Genomic DNA, 22,518 nt, shown 5'->3' on the forward strand with positions numbered 1-22,518 from the left:
GTCCACCTGTGGCCTTACTCCCAAGTTGCCCCTTGTTCCTTAGCTGCCCTTTGTCTGGCAACTCTGTGCATGCAGAGTACAGGCTCCAGCTGTTCTTCTGCCCCACTGATCTCCGACTCTGAAGGCAGCTGATAACTGGCATTCGGCTCTGGTCCCATCTCTGCCTCCGACACAGAGCCTTCCCCAGACTCCAGGACTGGCCCATCTTCCTCCCCAACCTCCTCACTGTCCGAATCTACTGCTGCTGGGGGCCCAAAACAGACTTGAAACTCAAGATGCAATGTCACCTTTATTCTTAACCATTTTATAAAGAAAAATAACCTTTCAAATGCAGAACATAAAACATCTCAAGAGGGGAAACGTAACAGAGGGGACAACGCCCTCTCCTTCGACACGAAATCTGAAACACCCCCCGAAAGGCGGATTCGTCTCCGGCCTCCTTAAGTATAAAATGAAATAAAAGATCCCGTCGTTTCTTCCCATTTGTGGTGAAATTCAAGCCTCGCAGGACACAGTGTATATTCGATCGTTCTTGTGCATTCAGCAAGTAGCTAGTCCTCAGGGAGTTACCACGGCAGTTGTGCGTAACAAAAGATGCAAAGATCTAGGGGGGGAGCGGGACTGCTTCTACAGAAATACGGTGAACTGGAAAACAAACTCCTGGATTTGAAAAATAAACTTTTCCGTTGCCAAACGTTAAGACCTTATTCCCCAGGAGGAAAGGAAAAAAAACCAGAGACGGACATGGGTAAAACCATACGGACATGAAATATACATTTAAAAAACCGTGTGTGTGTGTGTGTGTGTGATTCCCCCCCCCCCTTACCCACCTAAAGTTTAAGAAAAAAAGTTTGAAAAGGGGTAACCCTTAAGACACACTTTAACACTGTGATCAAAGGAACACCAGTGTGACTTTTTAACACACTGTTTCCTAGCACCAAAAATGCACGCCTCTTTTTTTAAGCTATCGTGTCGTCGCTGTGCATATTTTGCTGATTTTCTTTTTAAGCTGCTTTCTTGCAACCCGCATATGGCGAGAACCCCCCTTTGGACAAATTTGCCCTATGAAGTAAAATTAAACGAGACGGATAAGGTCGTTTCAAAAAAAGCCTCTTTTAACACGACATTTGAAATTTCTGGAAAAAAAAAAATACTTTTGAGAAGTTTCATGGCAGCTGGGTTGCTGTGAGGGGGGAAGAGACCCAGGATTGGGAAAAATTGGAAACTTTTTCAACCAGAGGGACAGCTCTGAGAAAGTTAAACTGGCTATCCTGCACCGTCCCTGAGCCCTTTGGCAATAAGACATTAAACGTCCCGCTTTCCAAGCCAGGATCATCGATGGATAAAGTAGTTGGGTCTTAATCTTGGCTAAAAAAATGAATAAATTAGAATTCCTTGGTTGCTAAAGAGGCAGGGGGGAAAAAAGCAGCTTTGAAGAGGTCTCTTTTTGTCATGCCCTTAAAAAAACAAGCAAAACCAGCCTTCTAATAACCCATGTTGCACAGCCGGCTAAGGCAGAAGAAGCATTCTTATCATTTTAGCCAGCCAGCGTGAGCCAAACAAGGAAAGTTGAAACTTGGGTGTTTAATGCAGGAAGTTACTTCCGGAGCCGAGTTTAAATTTTCTAAATTTCTAGCACACCCACCAGCTTCTCTGGCTGGAAAAGGAAAGGAAAAAAAGCCACCTGGTTTCATCTTTCTCCCTGATCTGCTAGTTTTCTACATGCAGGGGATTTTCTCCCGCAGCTGAAGTAAAAAAAACCCATCCAAATGCAAAAGAGAGTCAAAAGCCCAATTGAAGGAACAGGTTTCTGGTTTGGGGAAAAAGCAGGATGTCATTAGGGGCCATTTAAGCATGGGGAAAAAAAGAACAAAAAATTCACTTTAATTTGCACAGGGTTTCTTCTCGAGGCTAATAAAGATGTCTTCGATGCAGCTCACCGACGCATTTTGCCCTGCATGAAACTTCTCAAAAACTGTCTTCCTGGCCTTGAAAATTAATAAATTAAGAACAAACATAGACACAAGTAACAGAGACTTTCTCCAAACGTCCCACATACATTTGACTTAAAAAGCAGTGAAACTGACCGGATCCTGAAAAGTAGTGAAACTGACCGGATCCTGGAAGTCAGCAACACAAAGGGACTGTTGTTTTTTTTTGCCCCCCTCGGCCACAGAGAGATTAGGAAAAGAGAGGCCGGGCCTTGGAAGACCAAAGAGGATGGAGAGAAGGACTCTTCCCAAAGTTCTTAAGTTCTCTCCGTGAGCCAGCATTTAACCACCATTCGAGGTTTGTGGCTGAAGGGCAGAACGCAACCGCCGCGCACTTCCAAACTCCATCTCTTCATCCCACATTCTGTACAAATTGGGGAAAACCAGGGCAACAAAAAAAAAGTCAAGAGCGCTTCTGGATCCACCCAGGCTATTCTGAGATGATGGAGAAGCAAACAAGAAACATCAGGGTAGCCACAGCGATCAGGAGAAACAGACTGGATCCCGCTGCCTGTGCGGGACGCGGCCATGCGACGGAGAAGGTCCTTGTGATGTCCGAGTCTCTTTTCTGTAAGCTCGCGATCTCCAGGATGAAGGGAGATCTTTTTGGGGGGTGGGGTGGGGTGGAGTGGGGGCTGAGGCTCATCGCAACGTTTGGTAGAGGTAAGCCGAGGTGAAGATGGCATTGACCGTCAGGCTGACGGCCAGGAGACCTCGGAGAAGTAACTTCCCAAAGCAGCCTAAGAAAGAAGGGAACCGCGAGAGAGGAAAAGCGTTCGAGTTACCCTTTTAGGTTTTCAAAAAGCAACGTTTTAGGAAATGCTGTCTCTCCTTACAGAATAACAGAGCTGGAAGGGACCTTGGAGGTCATCTAGTCCAACCCTCCCACCCACCCCCCGCCCAAGCAGGAGACCCTACACCATTTCTGACAGATGGCAGTCCCGTCTCTTCTTGAAAGCCTCCAGGGATCAAGCCCCCACAACTTCCGAAGGCAACTTCTGTTCCATGGGTGGATTGTTCTCAATCAGGGACCTTGTAGGTCATCTAGTCTGACCCCCCTGCTCAAGCAGGAGAGCCTATTTCGTTTCTGACAAACGATGGACAATCAGAACAGAATAACAGAGTTGAAAGGGACCCTGGAGGTCTTCTAGTCTGACCCCCCCCCCTACTCAAGCAGGAGAAGATATCTGCTGAATAAAACTCCGCATCGGTGACAGGAAGGGCATCTGGCCAGTAAGAAACAATGCTGGCTCCGTTCAGTTGCTCGGACTCCACCCCGCAAGGGATTTGGGGGGGAGGGTCATTAAAAGAAGATGATGATTGTGGTCTTAAGTTGAGGACTATACCTGTATTCTAATTTCTGATTTGCCATCTTTGCCGTGGGGCGGGAGGGGGAAAAGGGCGGAGCTTAAGATAACGATCAACTCACCCTTCCAGCCCGAAGGTTCTTCTTTTGTTGTGGTGTCAACAACACAATTGGATGAGTGGGACGAACCCTCCGCCTTTTTCCCTGAATCCTCGGTGGAGACGCTGCTGGCCGCGGTCACATCTGTGGGGAAAGTCACAAGCTGAAGTGTCCATGGGCCAAAACTTTTATAGAAAGCTGATGAATATCTTGGAATAAGTAAACCAGAATTTAAATGAAGGCTAGAAGAGGTCCTTGGATTAAGATTTGCTGAATATTTGATAATTATACAGTAAAGATAAAGGTTCCTCTCGCACATGCTACTCGTTCCCGACACTAGGGGGCGCTGCTCATCTCCGTTTCAAAGCCAAAGAGCCAGCGCTGTCCAGAGACCTCTCCGTGGTCATGTGGCCGGCATGACTCAACGCTGAAGGCGCACGGAACGCTGCTCCCTCCCACCAAAGGTGGCGCCTATTTTTCTACTTGCATTTTTTAAAGTGCTTTCGAACTGCTACGTTGGCAGAAGCTGGGATAAGTAACGGGAGCTCACTCCGTTACACAGCGCTAGGGATTCGAACTGCCAAACTGCTGACTTTCCTGATCGACAAGCTCAGTATCTTTTTTTTAAAAAAAATAGTTTTTATTAAACACAACAGAAAAAAGAAAAAACAAGAAATCCATAATATAAAATAATTATACAGTGTCTTAGCCACTGAGCCACCCTTCAAACCAAGTTATCCATCCATAATTTTACCCAAATCTGGTTCGGGGGGGGGGGGGGTGTCAATTGATTTTGAGCGCCCTCCAAAAGACGAGATGTGTTTGAAATGCGACTGCTCCAAGCGCTAACCAGTACGGCCAATAAATGCACCTGCGCCTTACAGAATGACAGAGTTGGAAGGGACCTTGGAGGACTTCTAGTCTGACCCCTGCTCAATCAGGAGACAGAAAGTCTGTAGAGATTCTCGGTCACCCAGATCAGGGTTGTCCCAGAGGTGCTTTTTTAGGAGGCCACTGGACTTTCTTGCTTTTTTTTTTTTTCCTTTCGAAGAAGTTTCGCTTCTCATCCAGGAAACGTCTTCAGTTCTGAAGAGTCGAAATTGAGAAGTGGAATTTTAGCTACACAATTTGGGATGAGGACCCTTGGAACGGTGTGGGAGTAGGAAGGGATTTCCAGAGGGGAAAAAAAATTGCAGCCTACAGGAACCACTTGCACCACTCGGAGTCTCCGAGAGTCACCAACCAATGGCCTCCTGCAAACTCCACTCCCCTTTCGCTCCTCTTTTATTTCCTCTGGGAGGGGCCATTCATCGCCCACCTGTGGCCTTCCTCCCAAGTCGACCCTTGTTCTTTAGCTGCTCCCTTCGTCTGGCAGCTCTGCGCATGCGCACACTGGGAACAGGCTCCAGCTGCTCTTCTGCCTCACTGATGTTTGACTCTGAAGGCAGCTGATAACTGGCATATGGCCCTGGCCCCCTCTCTGCTTCCGACATAGAGCCCTCCTCAGAGCCTTCCCCAGACTCCAGGACTGGCCCATCTTCCTCCCCAACCTCCTCACTGTCCGTATCTGTTGCCAGCTCCCACAACAACTACAGCTTTGCCAGACCCACGGGACTGCCCTTGGAGACTGTCCGGTATCTACATCTGGCTCTTCCCGTGTCTACCTGGTGGACCATGCTCTCCGAAGTGCGTTTTTGGAAAGACGGACCGCTCCGGAGCGAACAGGCTGTTTTCCGAAGAGGCGAAATCTTCCCCATAGTGTTCGCTTTGTCCCCGGAAGAGTCGTAACTGCTGCCCCTTCAGGTTCAGCCGAGCAGGGCTGATCAGAGGCCGGCGGAAACGCAAGGAACTGGAACTGGAGGCCATGGAGCCGGCTATCGAGGGTGCCGGCGAGGGCATGCAGCTTCCGGAAAGGACTGAGAAATATTCTAGAAGGTCGGAAGGAAGCCGAGAAAAACGAGGTTAGAATCAGCCCCATCCCGATTCCGCGCAAAATGGATATTCAATATTTTGACAAATTTGTGGGCTCAGGAGTTTCAGAGGGAGGGGGGAGCAGGGGAGAAGCCCCCCCCCAAATCCAGCTGTGTTCTTGGTCATCACCCCACACCAAAGGGGGGTGGCTCCATTTTGGCTGGTGGAGGGCAGACCTTCCTGGCCTCCATCAGGTGTGGCAAGAGGGGAAAAAAGGGAAGCCCATCCAAACGGGGGAGGTGGAAGAAGGGAGGGGGACCCACGCCTTCCGCTCACCTGATGCTGCCCAGTCCTTGGGGCAGGAGGCCTGCGAGGGCGGCCGACTTCCGCTGAACAGGTAGCCCGAATCTCAACGCAGGAAACAAAAGACAATTTTTAATCGGGATGGGCTGTAGGGGTAGGGTAACTGCGGCAAAGTTATTGTATGCACAAAGGGGGCAAAAAAGACACAAGGAGAGGGGACGATCAAGATGGCGGAATCCAAAGAGGTGGCGCAGTGGTTAGAGTGCGGTACTGCAGGCTCCTTCTGCTGACTGCCGGCTGCCTGCAATTTTGCAGTTCGAATGTTACGAGGCTCCAGGTTGACTCAGCCTTCCGTCCTTCCGCGGTGGGTCAAATGAAGACCCGGATTGTTGGGGGCAAGAGGCTGACTCTGTAAACTGCTTAGAGAGGGGAGTGGTGCAGTGGCCTGGGGGTGGAGCTCTTGCCTCACAATCAGAAGGCTGCATGTTCAATCCTGGGTAGAGGCTGATATTTCTCTCTCTGGGCACAATGAGAAGGTATCTGCTGAACCAAACTCCGCCCTGGTGACAGGAAGGGCATCCGGCCATTAAACACTCTGCTCCATTCGGACTCCACCCCGCAAGGGATGATGGCGTCATTAAAAGAAGATGATGATTGTGGTCTTAACTTGAGGACTATACCTGTAGTTAATTTTTAGTTTCCCATCTTTGTCGTGGGTTGCGGGGGGAGCTTAAGATAACGCTGAACTCACTCGACTATTTAACCAACTTTACACTAGTGAAGTAAATATCGGATTAAAAAAGCAGGAAAGCCGGCTGTTCTGTCTTCAGCGAGGCCAAACACACAAAGGACTAGAAACTTGGAAAAGCCACCATCACCAACAACAAAACTATACCAGCCAAAGTAAGGAAAGAAAACAAGCTTACCGGTCCTGGCCAGGGAAGGAATTGTGCCGAGCGAAAGAGCCCGATTCAGCCGTCCGGGGAGAGAAGAAGAGGACGTCCGACGTGGGGAGCAGAAAAGCCGCTGGTTCAACTGGAGGATACTGGGAGGACTGGGGATGAAAGGGAGGGGAGGAGAGGGGTAGGCGAAGCTGAACTTGGCACTGCTGGGGAAGACGGCCACTTGGTCTCCTGAAGAAAACCTGCCAAGGAGACACACGCACACATACACAACGTCGCAAGGGGGGGGGACGGGGGCTTGCAATCGTGCGCCCCCCCCATACCTTGCACAAAAAGCTATCGATCTTTTCCCCTTTCCCACCTTTGCTCAATAAACCAAAATCAAGCTTGTTTCCAGCAAACGGGGGACTTCGCAGAGGGTTTCTGCTCCAAGGGGTTTTATGGCGTTCCGGAAGCCCTCGTCTCTCTTTTACTATCTCTCTTTTATTTATACAATCTCCGTAACAGTCATTCGCTCTTGTAGCTTGTGGTTCTGCTTACATTTTAATAACGACAACGTTTTTAAAAATAATTTTGTTGTTTTAATTCAGTGCTATATGCCTCCCGGCATCATTTTTTCTGAGACGGGTGTGTGTGTGTTGTATAAGGGGGCTATATACCCTTTGCCGACAGAAATTGGGAAGTTGGGGGAATCCCCTTAAAGGTAAAGGTTCCCCTTGCACATATGTGCTACTCATTCCCGACTCTAGGGGGCGGTGCTCATCTCCGTTTCAAAGCCGAAGAACCAGCGCTGCCCGATGACGTCTCCGTGGTCACGTGGCCGGCATGACTCAACGTCCGAAGGCGCACGGAACGCTGTTCCCTTCCCACCAAAGGTGGCTCCTATTTTTCTACTCGCATTTTTTACGTGCTTTTGAGCTGCTAGGTTGGCAGAATCTGGGACAAGTAACCGGAGCTCACTCCGTTACGCAGCGCTAGGGATTCGAACCGTCGAACTGCCGACCTTTCTGATCGACAAGCTGAGCATCTTAGCCACCGAGTCCCTCTTGAAAATTTGATAAATAAATAAATACAATTGCAAATTAGTCTTCCTCTTTCTGTAAGGTTCTGTAGAATCCTGAAACGATGGAGTAGGAGATGCATTTTGTTTTAGAGGTGCATTTCTCAACCGAACAATTTTAAGGTGTCTGGACTTCAACTCCCAGGATTCCTCAGTGGCTGAGGGAATTCTGGGAATTGAAGTCCACGGATTTTAAAATCGAGAAAAAGGATCTAAAGCATCGAGAACCAGCTACATTCTGCCCAAATCTTACAAGCACCGAATTACAATTAGCTGAATTATTTGATTTATGCCTTCTGCCTGCGAGGAAACGTTCAGTTTCCTTCCCACAAAGAGGTATGAATTTCCAGGCAGTTCATCCATCCGCGGTGAGAAAAATATACCAGAGCATTTATCGGAGTTAGTGCCAGAGAATTTGAATTTGAAAACGACCCTTTTTTGGCTAATCGATACGGATCTTATTCAAAAAGCAGGAATAGAAATGTGTGCATTTTTTGTTCTTGTCCAAATACCACATGCCTTGTTTGGGAATAGGAAAAGAAAAAAGAAAACAGCTGATGTTTCTCCGATAAGAGTATCGCATGAGTGTAAGAACAAAAGACAGACAAAGGTGTGGCTGAAATGGCAATGTGAATTGGGGAAGGGGTTTGGAAGAGAGAGGGAGGGAAAGAGAAAGGGGAAAAAAGAAGAAGGAAAGATTGAGAAAGAGAAAGAAAGAGAGAGAGAGAAAAAGGGAAAATAGGGAGGGAGAGAGAAAGATAAATTAAGAGAAAGGAAAAGAGAAAGGGAAGGATATAGACAGAGGGAAAGAGAGAAAAAAAGGTAGGGAAAGGGAAAGGGAAAGAAAGATTGAGAAAAAGAGAGAGAATGAGAAAGGAGAAAGAGAAAAAAGGGAGGGAGAAAGGAAGGGTGGAAGAGAGAGAGATTGAGAAAGAGAAAGGGAAGGATATAGAGAAAGAGGGAGAGAGAAAAGAAAGGTAGGGAAATAGAAAAGAAAGATTGAAAAAGAAAGAAAAAGAGAAAGAAAGGAGAGAGAGAGAGAAAGAGAAAAGGAAAGAAAGAGAAAGAGAAAAAGAGAGAAAGAGAAAGGCAAGGAGAGGGAGAACGAGAGAAAGAAAGGTAGGGAGAAAGAAAGAGAAAAAGAGAAAAAGGATAGAGAGGAAGAGAGGGAGAGAAAGAAAGGGAGGGAAAGAAAGGTAAAGAGATTGAGAAAGAGAAAGAAAGAAAAGGGAGGAGAGAGGGAGAGAGAGAAAGAGGGAGGAAGAGAGAAAGGGAAAGAAAGAAAAAGAAAGGGAAGAAAGGGAGGGAGAGAAAGGGAGAGAGAGAAAGAGACGGTGAGAGGGAAGGAAAGAGAGAAAGGAAGAGAAGAAAAACTCACAAAAGGTTGTGTCGAACCTGTGCCATTTTGTAAAAAAAAAAAAGCTTTGCAAAAATAAAGGTGCTTTTTTCCGCCTGTATTTTAAATAAGACGCCGAGAGATTTGGTTTAAATGATGCTCCAGTGGATGGGAAGCATTTTTTTTAAAAAAAGGGGGAATGGGGGGGTTGGTTTAAGAAGGTGCCTGAACACAATGGGAAGAAAAACACGCCAGACAAAAACAACACGCAGAGATAACCCCTCCTCCCCTCCGAGACAAAGAAACAGGCTTTAATCTGCATCCAGCATCTCCTTCAAGGAATTAAAAAACGAAATAAACTAGACAAAATCCCCTTTGCCGGCTCTCGCACGAATGGCTTTGTCTCTCCATCCGGGCACTACCCATTGGTCTGAGGGCTGGGCACATTTACATGGCTCCCTGCCATTGGCTAAGCCCAGCCGGTGTTTGGGGAGGGGGCGGTTCACAGCTCCCGCGAGCAAGGGGAGGGGGGAGTTGCCACGGCGGCTCGGGTACCAGCCAATCCCTGGACAGAGGCGGCTGATGTGGGGCATCAATTGAAGCTTGCTGGGTGGCACGCGGGAGGAAGAGGAAGGCAGAAGAGGCTGAGAAAGGAAGGAGCAGGCTGGCACCCTCTATGAACCATCTTAAGGAGGAAGCAACGGGGTGGGAGATCTTGGAGTTTGACCAGCCGTCGGCAAGGAGTATCCATCCTTCCCTTGCCCACCATCCAGTCAGAGCTGAAGAAGCTTCTTGGAGGAGAAGCGAAACGTCTTCAAAGAAAAACTACAAGTCCTGGGGAAAAAAGCACCTTTGGGACAATCATAATCTGGAGGATTTGAGGATCGCTACAGATGTCCGAGCCAAAAGACAATTTCCTGATTTGCACCCCGTGGTTCTGCTTAGCCGCCTTCTCCTCCTTTGAAGCAGGCGCAAGAAGCCATGAGGACTGGGGGCATGATTTTAGTTTTCAGCTGAAAAAGCTATTGTTCGGAGTTCAGGTCTGGTGGGCTGAAGATGCCACAAAAGATGACGCCAAAAGGATCTGACTCATTTTGAAAACTTTAAAAAGTAAAGATTCCCCTCGCACATCTGTGCTAGCCGTTCCCGACTCTAGGGGGCGGTGCTCATCTCCGTTTCAAAGCCAAAGAGCCAGCGCTCTCCGAAGACGTCTCCGTGGTCATGTGGCCGGCATGACTCGATGCCGAAGGCGCACGGAACGCTGTTCCCTTCCCACCAAAGGTGGTTCCTATTTTTCTACTTGCATTTTTTATGTGCTTTCGAACGGCTAGGTTGGCAGAAGCTGGGACAAGTCACGGGAGCTCACGCCGTTATGTGGCGCTAGGGATTCGAACCGCCGACTGTTCTGATCGACAAGCTCAGCGTCTTAGCCACTGAGCCACCACGTCCCTGTCCCTTGAAAACTTTACACATCTCCAAATCTCTTGATTGAATTTCGCATCAAGTATTAATAGTACTTTACAAGGCCTTAGTAAGGCCACACTTGGAATATGACTGCATTCAGTTTTGGTCGCCACGATGTAGAAAAGATGTGGAGACTCTAGAAAGAGTGCAAAGAAGAGCAACAAAGAGGATTAGGGGACTGGAGGCTAAAACATATGAAGAACAGTTGCAGGAACTGGGTAGGTCTAGTTTAATGAAGAGAAGGACTAGGGGAGACATGATAGCAGTCTTCCAATATCTCAGGGGCTGCCCCAAAGAAGAGGGAGTCAAGCTATTTTCCAAAGCACTTGAAGGCAGGACAAGAAGCAATGGGTGGAAACTAATCAAGGAGAGAAGCAACCTAGAACTAAGGAGAAATTTCCTAACGGTGACAATTAATCAGTGGAACAGAAGTTGCCTCCAGAAGTTGTGAATTCTCCAACACTGGAAGTCTTTAAGAAGAGACTGGATAGCTATTTATATGAAATGGTATATAGGCTATCCTGCTTGAGCAGGGGGTCAGACTAGAAGACCTCCAGGGTCCCTGTTATTTTATGTTCTTTGGCTGGGGCCAACACAGTTTTGTACCGACGCACCCAAAATTTTGCAATTTTTGTTTGCGGAGAAAAACCAGTCCTAGTTGAGCCATCCTGGAAAGACCTAGAGGGCTTCTGGACTCCAAACACCATCGATGATCAGGGATGATGGAGACCGGAGTCCAAGAGTTCCAGGAAAAGCAGAGATTCCTCACAGCCCTGGTGGGAATTGACCAAAGTCTTCTGAAGCCTGACATAAAACCATTAAAAGCAAGAGATACCGAAAGGTAAATTTAGCTAAACCTGTAAACCAAGAATGGGGGTGTGTAAAAATTTCTATGCTGTGTTTAACTGCACTGCCCTCATTTACTGATCAACCACAATCCTTCAGCTCCAGAGAAGGTGCTCAATCTATATACCCTTTGCCCACAGAAGTCGTTCCTGACTCTAGGGGGCGCTGCTCATCTCCGTTTCAAAGCCGAAGAGCCAGCGCTGTCCGAAGACGTCTCCGTGGTCATGTGGCCGGCATGACTCAACTCCCAAAGGCGCAAGGAACGCTGTGACCTTCCCACCAAAGGGGGTCCCTATTTTTCTACTTGCATTTTTACGTGCTAGGTTGGGCGAAGCGGGGACAAGTTAACGGGAGCTCACTCCGTTACGCGGCGCTAGGGATTCGAACCGCCGATCTCTCTGATCTACGAGCTCAGCGTCTTAGCCACTGAGCCTTTGGGGATCACCTTAGAAAGTCAGGAAGTGAGGGGAGCCTGATGTCAACCCCTAAAGCGTTTCCATGACTACTATCAACTTGAGAAGGGGGTGAAATGCCCCTTTGGGGATCGCTTTAGAAAGTCTTCCCCCCCCCCCCCTTTACTTTCAGTTACCGAAGAGGGAACGGGGAGTTTATCGGAGCAAACGTTATCCACCGTCACGATGAGAGCAAGTCAAAAAAAAAAAAAAAAAAAGTCAATTGGAAAAGCAGTATGGTCAAAGCGCTTTTTATTTTCAACAATTAGTGTTAACAAAATCCGGCACAAGGATAAAATATTAAAAGTTAAATAAGCATAGTTCAATCATCATCGCGACGCCCGAAACATTTCCTAAAGCTTCACAGGTCTTTAACCCAGTTGGCCAAGACAAAATAATAATAATTAGGATCTTGGACAATCAACTCATATTGCCCTAAGACGGAAACGATCCCGTTGAAAATCGGGGGGGATGGAAAGGAAAATCCGATCAGCTTTAGTTCCATTGCTGAGCTGGTTTCAAATCGGTTTAAAAATAGTTTCTATCCTCGGGCTGTCAAGGCTCTTAAACACAACCACACAATCACTCCATGCGGAAACGTATGACTAGTTTTTTGTTTTTCTTTGCTCCCCCCCCCCCCTAATTTCTTGCACAGGGATTATGCTTTATGCTATTTATATTGTTTGTATTTTTTGTCGTGGATTGCAGCAGCGAGGCGAAAACCAATTTCGTTGTGTTATATGTGATGTACAATGCCATGCGCTCCATGGCACAGGACCTAGTTACCTGCGGGATCGCATCCTGCCCCATACATCCCTACGACCAATCCGCTCGCACAGAGAGGGACTTCTCCGGGTGCCATCCACTAAACAGTGTCGGGGGGCGACACCCAGGAGCAGGGCCTTCTCTGTGATGGGCCCAGCCCTTTGGAATGACCTCCCCCTTGACATCAGGATTACCTCCGATCTCCGCTCCTTCCGTGTAAAGCTCAAGACCCACCTTTTTCAATTATCTGGCCTGGCTCAACCGTAGTTTCATCCTATTCCTCCTGACAGCCTTTTTCTTTAAATTCGTAATTTTTAATTTGGGGTATTTTAATTGCTATTTTATTACTATTATTGTAATAAATATTAAATACATACTATTACTGTATGTATTTAATGACTGTTACCTCCTCCGTATATGTGTATGCGTGTATGTGTATGTTTATATGTATATATGTATGTGCTTTTATTGTACGCCGCCCCGAGTCCCTTGTGGAGAGGGAGCGGCTAACAAATTAAATTTATGATTTATTATTATTTATTTATTAATAAAGTCTCGACTAGGCTGTTCCCGCTGCCCACTACAGGGTGAAATAAAACGGTTGGGCGAAGATGCGCAAGGAAAATAGAAAGAAAACCTGCAAAGATGGTTATTTCATTATTTCTTCGTCTTCAGCTCAGCTCCAAGAAGGGAAATTTAATTTAGATGCTCACATCTAAGACTCCGAGCCCAAGTAATCATCATAGCAGGGTTTGACCCTTTTTCAAGTTAAGTTATTCAGGAATGGGAAAAGAGCCAGAAATTCACATTTTTATAAGGGGTCCAGCTCTCTGAGCTGTTTTCTTGCAGACGTTTCATTGCCCAAAGTAGGTAACGCCATCAGTTGCGAGGGGAGTTTGGATAATGAAACATCTGGAAGTAAACAAGCAAGCCCAGAGGGAAATAATGACTCTTCATGTCAACCCTGAGCTACGAATCTCCTCCTTTTATTAGTATTATTTTTATGTCCCAGGTCCGAGCGGAGGAAATAAAACTCCATTTTGCTGGTGGGACCCGCTCAGAATTTGTCACGTTAAGAAATCAAAGCTTATTAAACTAAGTATAAAGATATCTGCTCCAGTTAAATATAAGTGGGTTATAATATCAGAGAATAAATAATCCTACATCCGCGATTCCCAAGATTTGTTTCGCCTATCTTCTTCGCAAGGACGGTTTTGTTTTCCTCTTTAAACCAAAGCAAAAGATTAAAAATCAACATTGGAGGAAGGATTGGGGAAAAAAAAACAAAAAACCACAAAGAAGAGAGAAAAAAAGCCTCCAGTCCCGGGAAGTTGCACTACAATTCCTATCGACCACTGCACTCCTGTGTGGGCAATTGATGGGAGCTGTAGTCCAACCCTGGGAAAAAGGCGGCGGAGAATTGCAAAACTCTTGAAGAGATGAAAAAGATATTAAAGGTATTAAAATGCACGAACACACAAACAAGGATTAAAAAATACGTCCTCGCTTCTTTAAAAACAAGCCAAGGTGAGTCAGGTTAACAAAAAAATGGATTTTGTTATATTTTCTTATTTTTTTTGCAAAAAACACCAGGTCTTCCCAGAAGTTAGGGAGGTCAGAAAAAGAGGGGAGAAGACCAATTATGCCTGGGCTTTTTTGCAAGCTGTCTTCCCTTGGTAGAAGCCCTTATCCAAGCGAAGTGCCCAAAGGCCACGTGTCAATTTAAGAAGTGGGAAAAAATAAAACACGAAAAAGAAAAAACACCGCATTCTTCAAACCAAAGCCAACCCCAACGACCCCGTGCAAACGTAAACGTACCCCATCTTTAGAACATGCAAAAGAGTGTCAATTCAAACCAGGTCCAATCCACTTTTAACTCCGAAGCCTCCAAGTCCGTTAAAATAATAATAAGCTTTTTTTTGCCCGAATTTCTGGGATGTTCATAGATTCCTCTACCCGTTGTTTGTTTTTATTCATTCATCGCTTCCCTTAAGGCAGGGATGGGGAACGTTTTCGGCACCGAGTGGCCAAACCGGAAAACACATTTCTGGAACTGCGGAAACTTGGAAGACCAGTTGGCCGGTATGCAGGCGAGCGGCACCTGGTCTTCGGGTTTCCAGTGCATGCATACAGGTGCACCTGGATGTTCGCGCATGCCGGAGTGCCAGAAACCCGAACATCAGCTGGCCGGCCTGTATGCATGCACCAGAAACCGGAAAAGCAGCTGGTAAATGGCATGCGTGCCCATAGAGAAGGCTCCTCGTGCCCCTCTCTGGCACCCATGCCATAACTCCGCCATCACAGCCTTAAGGGATTAAATTGCCTTCGACTTGCTTTCTCTACGTCATTTCTTTTTTGCTTTAAGCGAGACACCGCAGCTACCCTGGTCAAAAATCAACCTGGCTCTCAAGACTGAAATGGGATCTTCAAACGGATCTTCAACCATCCGTTTCTCTCCCCCCCCCCCCCCCCCCGTGGAAGTGAAAACAAGCCGGCCCGGATATGGCTCAACGAAGATGCCCCCCCCCTCCCCACTGGTAGCTGCCTAAGAGGAAGTGAGGAAGAGGAGGAGGGAGGAGGAAAAAAAGCGGAGATGGGAAGAGCGAAGATGAAGCCGCGGGGAGAAATTTGAAGGCGTTTCAGGCACTTCAACCCCCCCCACTCCACCCGCCCGCCAAAGTCACTGCCGAGGCTCTGACCTTCGGGGCCGAGGTTTCCACTGATCCCCGGGCTTCCGTGTGGCCACGGCGGCTGCGAATCCCACCAAGCAGCACAGGGAGGTGGTACTGAACTTGGCGGTCTCCACCCAGCTGGGGATGTCCACCTGCAGATACCTCTCTACCAAGTGGAAGCCCATCAGCAGCAGCCACAGGAAAGCAGCGAAGGCGTCGATACGTCGGAGTCTGGAAGGCAGAAAAGAGCGGGTTCAGTTTTCGGGATAACCTGAAGGAAGACACCCTTGCACAGGTGTGTGTGTGTGTGTGTGTTCTGAGCGAGGCTTCCCGAGAGCCTGAAGCAGACTCCTTGTCCCGACAAAAACCCCTTTTATTTCCCCTGGGAGGGGCCATTCATCGTCCACCTGTGGCCTTGCTCCCAAGTCGACCCCTTGTTCCTTAGCTGTTCCTTTCGTCTGGCAGCTCTGTGCATCTGCACACTGGGAACAGGCTCCAGCTGCTCTTCTGCCCCACTGATCTCCGACTCCGAAGGCAGCTGATAACTGTCAGACGGCTCTGGCCCTCTCTCTGCCTCCAACACAGAGCCCTCATCAGAGCCTTCCCCAGACTCCAGGACTGGCCCATGTTCCTCTCCAACCTCCTCACTGTCCGAATCTGTTGCCAGCTTTAAGGCGGGCCACAACACTGTGTCTGTGTGGGTGTTGAGGACAGGCGGAGTTAATCCTCGATTGACAACAATCTGCTTAACAACTGTTCGGAGTTAGGACGGCACTGAAAAAATTATTTGCAGCCAGTCCTCGCATTTACGACTGATGCATTCCAAGAAGAACCCCCAAAATGGAAGAATTCTACCGTTTTACCTTCGGCTAATCCCCCTTCCAAACCTCTAGATCAGGGGTACCAAACTCAAGGTCCTGGTGTCAGGATAGGAAGTCATCTTTTAAATTTGGGACTTCAGGCCTGCCACATTTTCTACTGTGGGGAAATGGGAGGGGGATTATATGGAGTATGGGACATATATAGTCAAAATAACATTCCTTTCTCAGAGAGTCAAGGACATATTGCCCTGCAGCTACGATGAGGTGACTGGGAGGCATCTCCAGTTTTGGACAGCGCCTGATTGGGCCATGGGACGGACTTGTGGGTGCTGGGCAGGGGTCTTGGACTTTCACTTGGGTGGGGAAAACCTGGAAGCTTTCAGATTCGGGTTTTCCCAGATGTGCCAATAGGACATCTCTAATGAAATGGAACTTTGAGGAAACTCAAGCCTCGGAGTCTTCCTTCATTGGGGGTGTCACTTGGAACCCTGGGGTGCTTAGATCTGACCTGCACACCCTGTTTTGGCCGGTGGGGTGCTGCAGGAGGCCTCCGTCTTGTCTCCCCGCTGGCCCATGGACGAGAACTACAGGCCCTTGATGAAATCCAGTTTGACACCCTGCTGTAGAGCTTTAATGAACAACTGTTTTCCTCCCACCCACCCCCTTTCTTTTCTCCTCATCCCTTGCATGCTGTCGTCTCCAGATTATACCTTTCCAAAGAAAAGACTGCCTGTGTTGACCGCTCATTGGCTGGAAGCGTTGTAAATTTAACCTTCTCCGCGGCTCAATTTTTCGCATATCTACACGAGCGTCTAAGGTTCAAGGGTTTTGCCGCGTGCTGCAATTCTGCTTGGGAAACGCCGGTCGGCTCCAGTGGATAGGGCTTTCGGTTAGGACAGGTAGAGGAAAAAGGACGCTGCGCTAGGAGGAGACTCTATGGTGAGGGAACCAGACTTCCGGGCGGCCCCACAATTGATAGGGCTTTCGGTTAGGTAGAGGAAAAAGGATGCCATGCTAGGAGGAGACTCTATGGTGAGGGAATCGGACTTCCGGTCGGCTCCACAATTGATAGGGCTTTCGGTTAGGACAGATAGAGGAAAAAGGACGCTGCGCTAGGAGGAGACTCTATGGTAGGGGAACCGGACTTCTGGTCGGCTCCAGAATTGAACGGGGTGGGAGGATTGGGCTTCCAGTTAGGACCTTTGTCTCCCAGACCCCTGCCCTGGGAGATATAAGCGCCCCTACAACAAGGAGGGTGATCGAGAGTTTGCATCGCAATTGCGGGCCCTTGGCTTCCTCCGTCTCCCAAAGTCCTTCACGCAGACCGCCCCCATCGTACCTGATCCGTCCTGCCAGCAACATAGCCAGGATGCAAGTGAACAGCCCCAGGACGACCACGGCTGTTTGATGGTTCTTCCCGTAGATCCAGGCGGTTTCCAGCATCTCCATGGCTCGCGCTGAGAGAGACTGGATCGCCTCCTGCCAGTCCATCGATTCCAGGAGGGAGCCGTTACGGGGCAGGATCACCGGCGGGGGTGTCCCGGTCTTGTTCCTTGACAGACCTGGGCTTGGCGGAAGCGGCGATGTTGCAGAACCCGAGAAAAGCAGGTCTCCTGACCCGAAGAGCGCCATCACCACAAGAGTGGCGCAACTGAGGAAGGCTAGAATTCTCAGCAGGATCACTCGCAGTGGGGTGGTATTGCTCGCGGAAGCCGAAGCGTAAAAGCTCTACGAGGGAAAAATGAAACTTCAGACAACACAGTTCTGGTGTACATTTTCAGAAATAAAACAACCATTTGACCAGGATGTCTCCTGCCTTGAGCAGGGGCTGGACTAGAAGACATCTGAGGTCCCTTTCAGCCCTAGGAGTCTATGTTCCATCTTGGCGTGACCAATTTCTGGGAAACGTTTAAAGAGAACTGGACAGAAGAAAGGACCTCCCTCTCATCATCATCATCATCATTTAATGACCCCATCATCCCTTGTGGGGTGGACTCTGGGCAACTGAATGAAGATGAGTGTTTTTATGGCCAGATGCCCTTCTTGTTGCCAATGAGGAGTTTTGTTCAGCAGATATATTCTCATTGTGCCCAGAGAGACAAAACTCTGTCTCTACCTAGGATCAAACTTACAGCCTCCTGATTATCAGGAGAGAGCTCTACCTCTAGGCCACCACACCTCCCTCCCTCTTTCTCTCTTTCTCCCTCCCACTCTAAAAAAAGGGGTTCAACCTTTTCTCTGCACCAAATCAAGGGGGACGGGTGCTTTGCGGTCCTGGAAGACGGCGCCGAGATGGGAGGTCACCTCTTCCTACCTGCATGTAAGTCTTGTCGCTTTTCCGGTTGTTGAAATGGTGCCGGAGGAGGAGAGCTCGAAGCTGGCGGTTTTGATACTTGATATAATATTCGACGGCGGCTTGGCAGGGCCGGCAGAGTTTATAGGTCTGCTCCAAGTGGTGTTTATATACTTCGATTTCTTCGTCGTATTTGCCCTGCCCCAAAAGAGAGAAATCAGAATTAAAAATTTGATACGTGTAGTGTCCTGTCGGCCGCCGGGCCCTCCAGCAGCTGAATCGGAGGTCGAAGAGGCGTGGGAGACAGGGTCAGAATCGAGGGAATGGAGAGAGAGAAGGGGGGGAGAGTGAGAGTGAGACGGAGGCGGAGCCTGGGCCGTCCGTCAGCCCTCAGGTGGAGTGTCCACAGCCCCCAGGTCTGGAGGTGACTGATGAGGAAGAGGAGGAACAGCAAGGAATAACAACAAAGGAACAACAAAGAGAGGAGTGGAAATCTATGGGCCGGTCCTTGGGACAGAAGAGCCATCGCTGCTAGTGAAGGCCCACCCTAGCTCTGAGGATAAAAGGCAGGGGCGGAGATGAATAGATGTGGCAGACAACTATTCATCTTCCGGCCAGACGGACTTGTTAGCCTGCCGTGAGAGAGAAACTTTTTGCCAGGGCTGCCGGCGCCTAATAAAGGAATCTTTAAGTTCACTTCAGAGGGTTTGTTGTGTTTGGGGAGCTGGGTCAGAACAGATAGGTTGTCAGGTTTCCGAAAGATGCCCTAATTCATTCATGAGCCTCGAGCCAAGTTTCAAAAGAAATCCAGTGCTTTATGAGGAACGCCATTTCGGCAAATCCCCCACTGCAGTCAAATCTGACCTCATTTAAATTATGGCTGAACTTTGCCCCTGTTTCCTCTCCCCCCCCTTCAGTCTGTGTCATAAATCACATTCTCCAATGAGGTGCACACCTCACAAGCCTGCTGTAGTAATCTGACTCTAGATCCAACTCTAGCCAAAGGTATGCGTGGAGTGCGCTGCCCCCCTTTCTTCACGATGGCAACTTGATAACAGACACGCAAATGCTGAGTTGACACAGGGTCCGTTTAGGAGACCAGTAATGGCTATCATGGCAGGTGGATGAACAACTACAGAGCAAATTCAGTTACACTAAGCCCTCTTTAGTACCTATGTACAGGTAGTCCTCGACTTACAACAGTTCATTTAATGACCGCTCAAAATTACAACTGCATTGGAAAAAAGTGACTTAAGTGACTTCCAAATTTACAACCGTAGCAGCATCCCCATGCCCACGTGATCAAAATTCCAATGCTTGGCAATTGGTTCGTATTTATGACGGCCGCAATGTCCCGGGGTCACGTGACCCGACATGCAAAGTCCATGGGGAAATCCGGATTCACTTAACAACCATGTTACTAATTGAATGGGCAAGGATTCATTGGGCAAGAAGGGATATCGTAAAACGGGGTGAAACCCATTTAACGAGTGTTTCACTTAGCAGCGTAAATTTCGGGCTCAATGATGGTCGTAACACGAGGACTACCTGTGTTGTTTTCTTAGGCACCTGGAACGGGCAACTGTGTAGGGAGACAGCAGGGAAGTCCGTCAAAAAAGTAGCGGTACAGAAAAGGGGCACGAGCCCTGTTTTTATGCTTTTGGAACAGGTCAGGCTAGGAGTGAAGAATGTACCCATTTTACAGACGAGCAAGACTGAGACCGGGGGCAAAACCAGCCAGGGGAAGGGATTTTCGTTCGCTGTCCCACCGGGGGTGGTGGTGAAGGGGGGGCTTACCTCCTCTCGTGGGGTGAAGGACGCCAGTTGCTTGATCTTCACGGTCTGGTGGTTGTTACACTTCTTACAAAGAAGAACTTGGCTGCTGACCCACTGTTGAGGCTTGGTGGGGTCGTAAAAGGCCCCCGCCCCAGAAACGACATGATTTAGATTCTCCATGTACTGAGCTGGGATTGGCTTGTTGTAATCTCCATTCTAAGCGGGACGAAAAAAAGAAAAAAAGAAAGGACGATTCTAACCAATCAGTTTTCATCGCCTTCAAAACCTCCACACCTGTGATGGTGAACCTATGGCCATACGCCTTGCCTGTTTGTTTTCCAGGTTTCTGGCATGCATGCGCGCACGACAATCAGCTGTCCTTCGCGTACGTGACAGAGCCAAAAAATGGTGCGCAAGCGCGCCGGCCAGCTGATCGTCGGCCACGCAGTCGCGCTAGGATCCAGAAGTTCGGCTTTTTTGGAGCGCAGCCCTGGCGAGCGTGCGTCCATGCGCGTGATGTTTCTGTACCTTTTAAGAACAAATGCCAGGGCAGATCATTTTTTTAAAAATGAATTTTAAAAATTTAAATCGGATTTTTAAAAAAACTTAAAATCGGATTTTTAAAAAATCAAATTTATTTCAATAAAATGCTTTTGGAATTTAAAAAAAATCTATCTAAAGATAGTTTTCTATTTAAGATACATTAATAATTTTGTTTACTCGGCGTGGAACGGAGCTTGGTTATATAGCACGAGGCTGGGGATATTCTGCAGTATTTAAATTTTGGGTAAACTCCTTCGATGAATCCAAGCTGTGCCAGCTGAGATAACATGCAATGCGTTGATGCATTCATACAATTTCACAGTAAGAGACAAATCATAAAAGAAAGTTCAGGAATATTGCTTTATCCCGTTATTTTGCAAATCTACGAACACTACAAACTGTATGATTGTTTAAAGAGAAATGCATCTGTATCACCAGGCTCTAAATGTTGAAGTTGATGATAAAAAATTTAGTTAATTTTTGGTGATTAATAAGTAGGAATAGTTGCTTTTACTAGTTAATATTTTCATTTCAATATTATTATGGTAGTTAATTACTGGTTAACGAATAAACATTTAAGAACAATCTAAAACAATCTACAAAATTGTTGTAGATTGTTCTTAAATGTTTATTCGTTAACCAGTAATTAACTACCATAATAATATTGAAATGATAATATTAACTAGTAGAAGCAACTTGGATATAAATTGCAAATTGGGATCTGGGAAAAAGATTTATACATTTTGTTAACAAATTTTTGTTTAGATTTTGTTATAAAGGTGTAATCTTCTTTGGGTTGATGAGAGGAGATGTGACATAAATAGTAAATAATTTTTAGCTAACTACAATAATAACAAGGAAATGTTAATGGATAATGTTTAATGATATCTACGTGTGTTGGTATTGGTAAAAGCAAATTAGATACAAGCTCAAAATAGTGAGTTGGGAAGGGGGGAAAGGGGGGGAAATGCTTAGATATTTTATCAATTGATTTTTTTTTCCAGAATATGTTATAAAGGTATGTTATTGGAGGTTTATTGAAATTGCTAATGAATGCCAGTAGGTGGTTGTGTCTTTAAACACAAATGATTTCAGATAAAAGCACGTTTAAATAATTCGAGTTAAATGAGAATGGTGGTACATTGATAGTAAAATACATAGAGATTTTTGATTTCAAATGTACAATTCAATATGAATGAAGTATAAGTAATGATTGCGGTAGAAACGCACGAAATTTATTTGTAACCAATCGACACGCTTTCTACATGAATGAAGATGTAATGAAAGATGATTCTTTTTTTGTGTTTTTGTTTAATTAAAACAATAAAAAAAATTTCAAAAATAAATACATGCGAGGAGGGAGGGCAAGTAGTAAAAATGAAAGTGAAACCTTCTAAGCAGCTTATAAATATAATATTAAGGAGCACCTGTCATTTCAGATCCATCATGGCAGCGGCTGTTAGCGGGCATCCACTTAGCTGCCGCCTGCCACATCCCTTGTTGTGTCTCTGCCGCATCACCAGCCGCCCATTAAAGCGAAAGGGACGGTCGGTGAGTCAACAGCGGGCAGAGGAGGAGCGGCTGCGGGACAGAGCTGAGAGTTGCTCTTTATAAATTACCATTGAAATCGAGTGGATTTAAATCAAGCCTTTTTATTAGTGATTTAAATTGTGATTTACGTTGACTTGATTTCAATCAAATCCACTGTACAAATTTGCAAGCAAGGACTGCCCTGTTCATCACTGGAACTTTTGTAAAATGTAGCTTCTCCAAGGCTCAATTTTAGCTTCTCTGCACCAATATCTAGGGTTCAAATCTTTGTTGTCGCTAGCTTTGGGAGGCATTGAGGCCAAAATGCACGATTAATTAAACATCCCTAAATACACAGCTATTAGGGACGCTCAGTGGCTAAGACGCTGAGCTTGTCGATCAGAAAGGTTGGCAGTTCGGCGGTTCGAATCCCTAGCGCCACGTAACG

General features: G+C 47.1%; 1 protein-coding gene and 1 long non-coding RNA gene across 3 annotated transcripts in view; one reads left to right on the plus strand and one right to left on the minus strand.

Moving 5' to 3' along the window:
• Positions 1–270: 270 nt before the first annotated feature.
• Positions 271–22,518, minus strand: part of TMEM201 (transmembrane protein 201) — a 34,682-nt gene continuing 12,434 nt past the window's right edge. Inside the window, exons 3-11 of one of the 2 annotated variants that reach the window (XM_081955508.1) lie at positions 20,019–20,213; positions 18,243–18,419; positions 17,268–17,656; positions 15,135–15,338; positions 6,537–6,754; positions 5,644–5,715; positions 5,061–5,324; positions 3,421–3,540; positions 271–2,731 (exon numbers count right to left, since the gene is read on the minus strand). In XM_081955508.1, the coding sequence (XP_081811634.1) occupies positions 2,634–2,731; positions 3,421–3,540; positions 5,061–5,324; positions 5,644–5,715; positions 6,537–6,754; positions 15,135–15,338; positions 17,268–17,656; positions 18,243–18,419; positions 20,019–20,213 (1,737 nt within the window). In that variant the 3' untranslated portion in view covers positions 271–2,633. The remainder of the gene's footprint in view (positions 2,732–3,420; positions 3,541–5,060; positions 5,325–5,643; positions 5,716–6,536; positions 6,755–15,134; positions 15,339–17,267; positions 17,657–18,242; positions 18,420–20,018; positions 20,214–22,518) is intronic. The other variant, XM_081955509.1, reaches the window with a different exon arrangement.
• LOC309393381 lies at positions 10,730–14,180 on the plus strand. The gene is made up of 2 exons (XR_014175580.1): positions 10,730–14,028; positions 14,099–14,180. It is a non-coding gene; the product is annotated as an uncharacterized lncRNA (long non-coding RNA).

This window comes from Natrix helvetica, assembly GCF_964273705.1.
Source record: "Natrix helvetica genome assembly, chromosome: 5".
Classification (NCBI taxonomy): Eukaryota; Metazoa; Chordata; class Lepidosauria; order Squamata; family Natricidae; genus Natrix; species Natrix helvetica.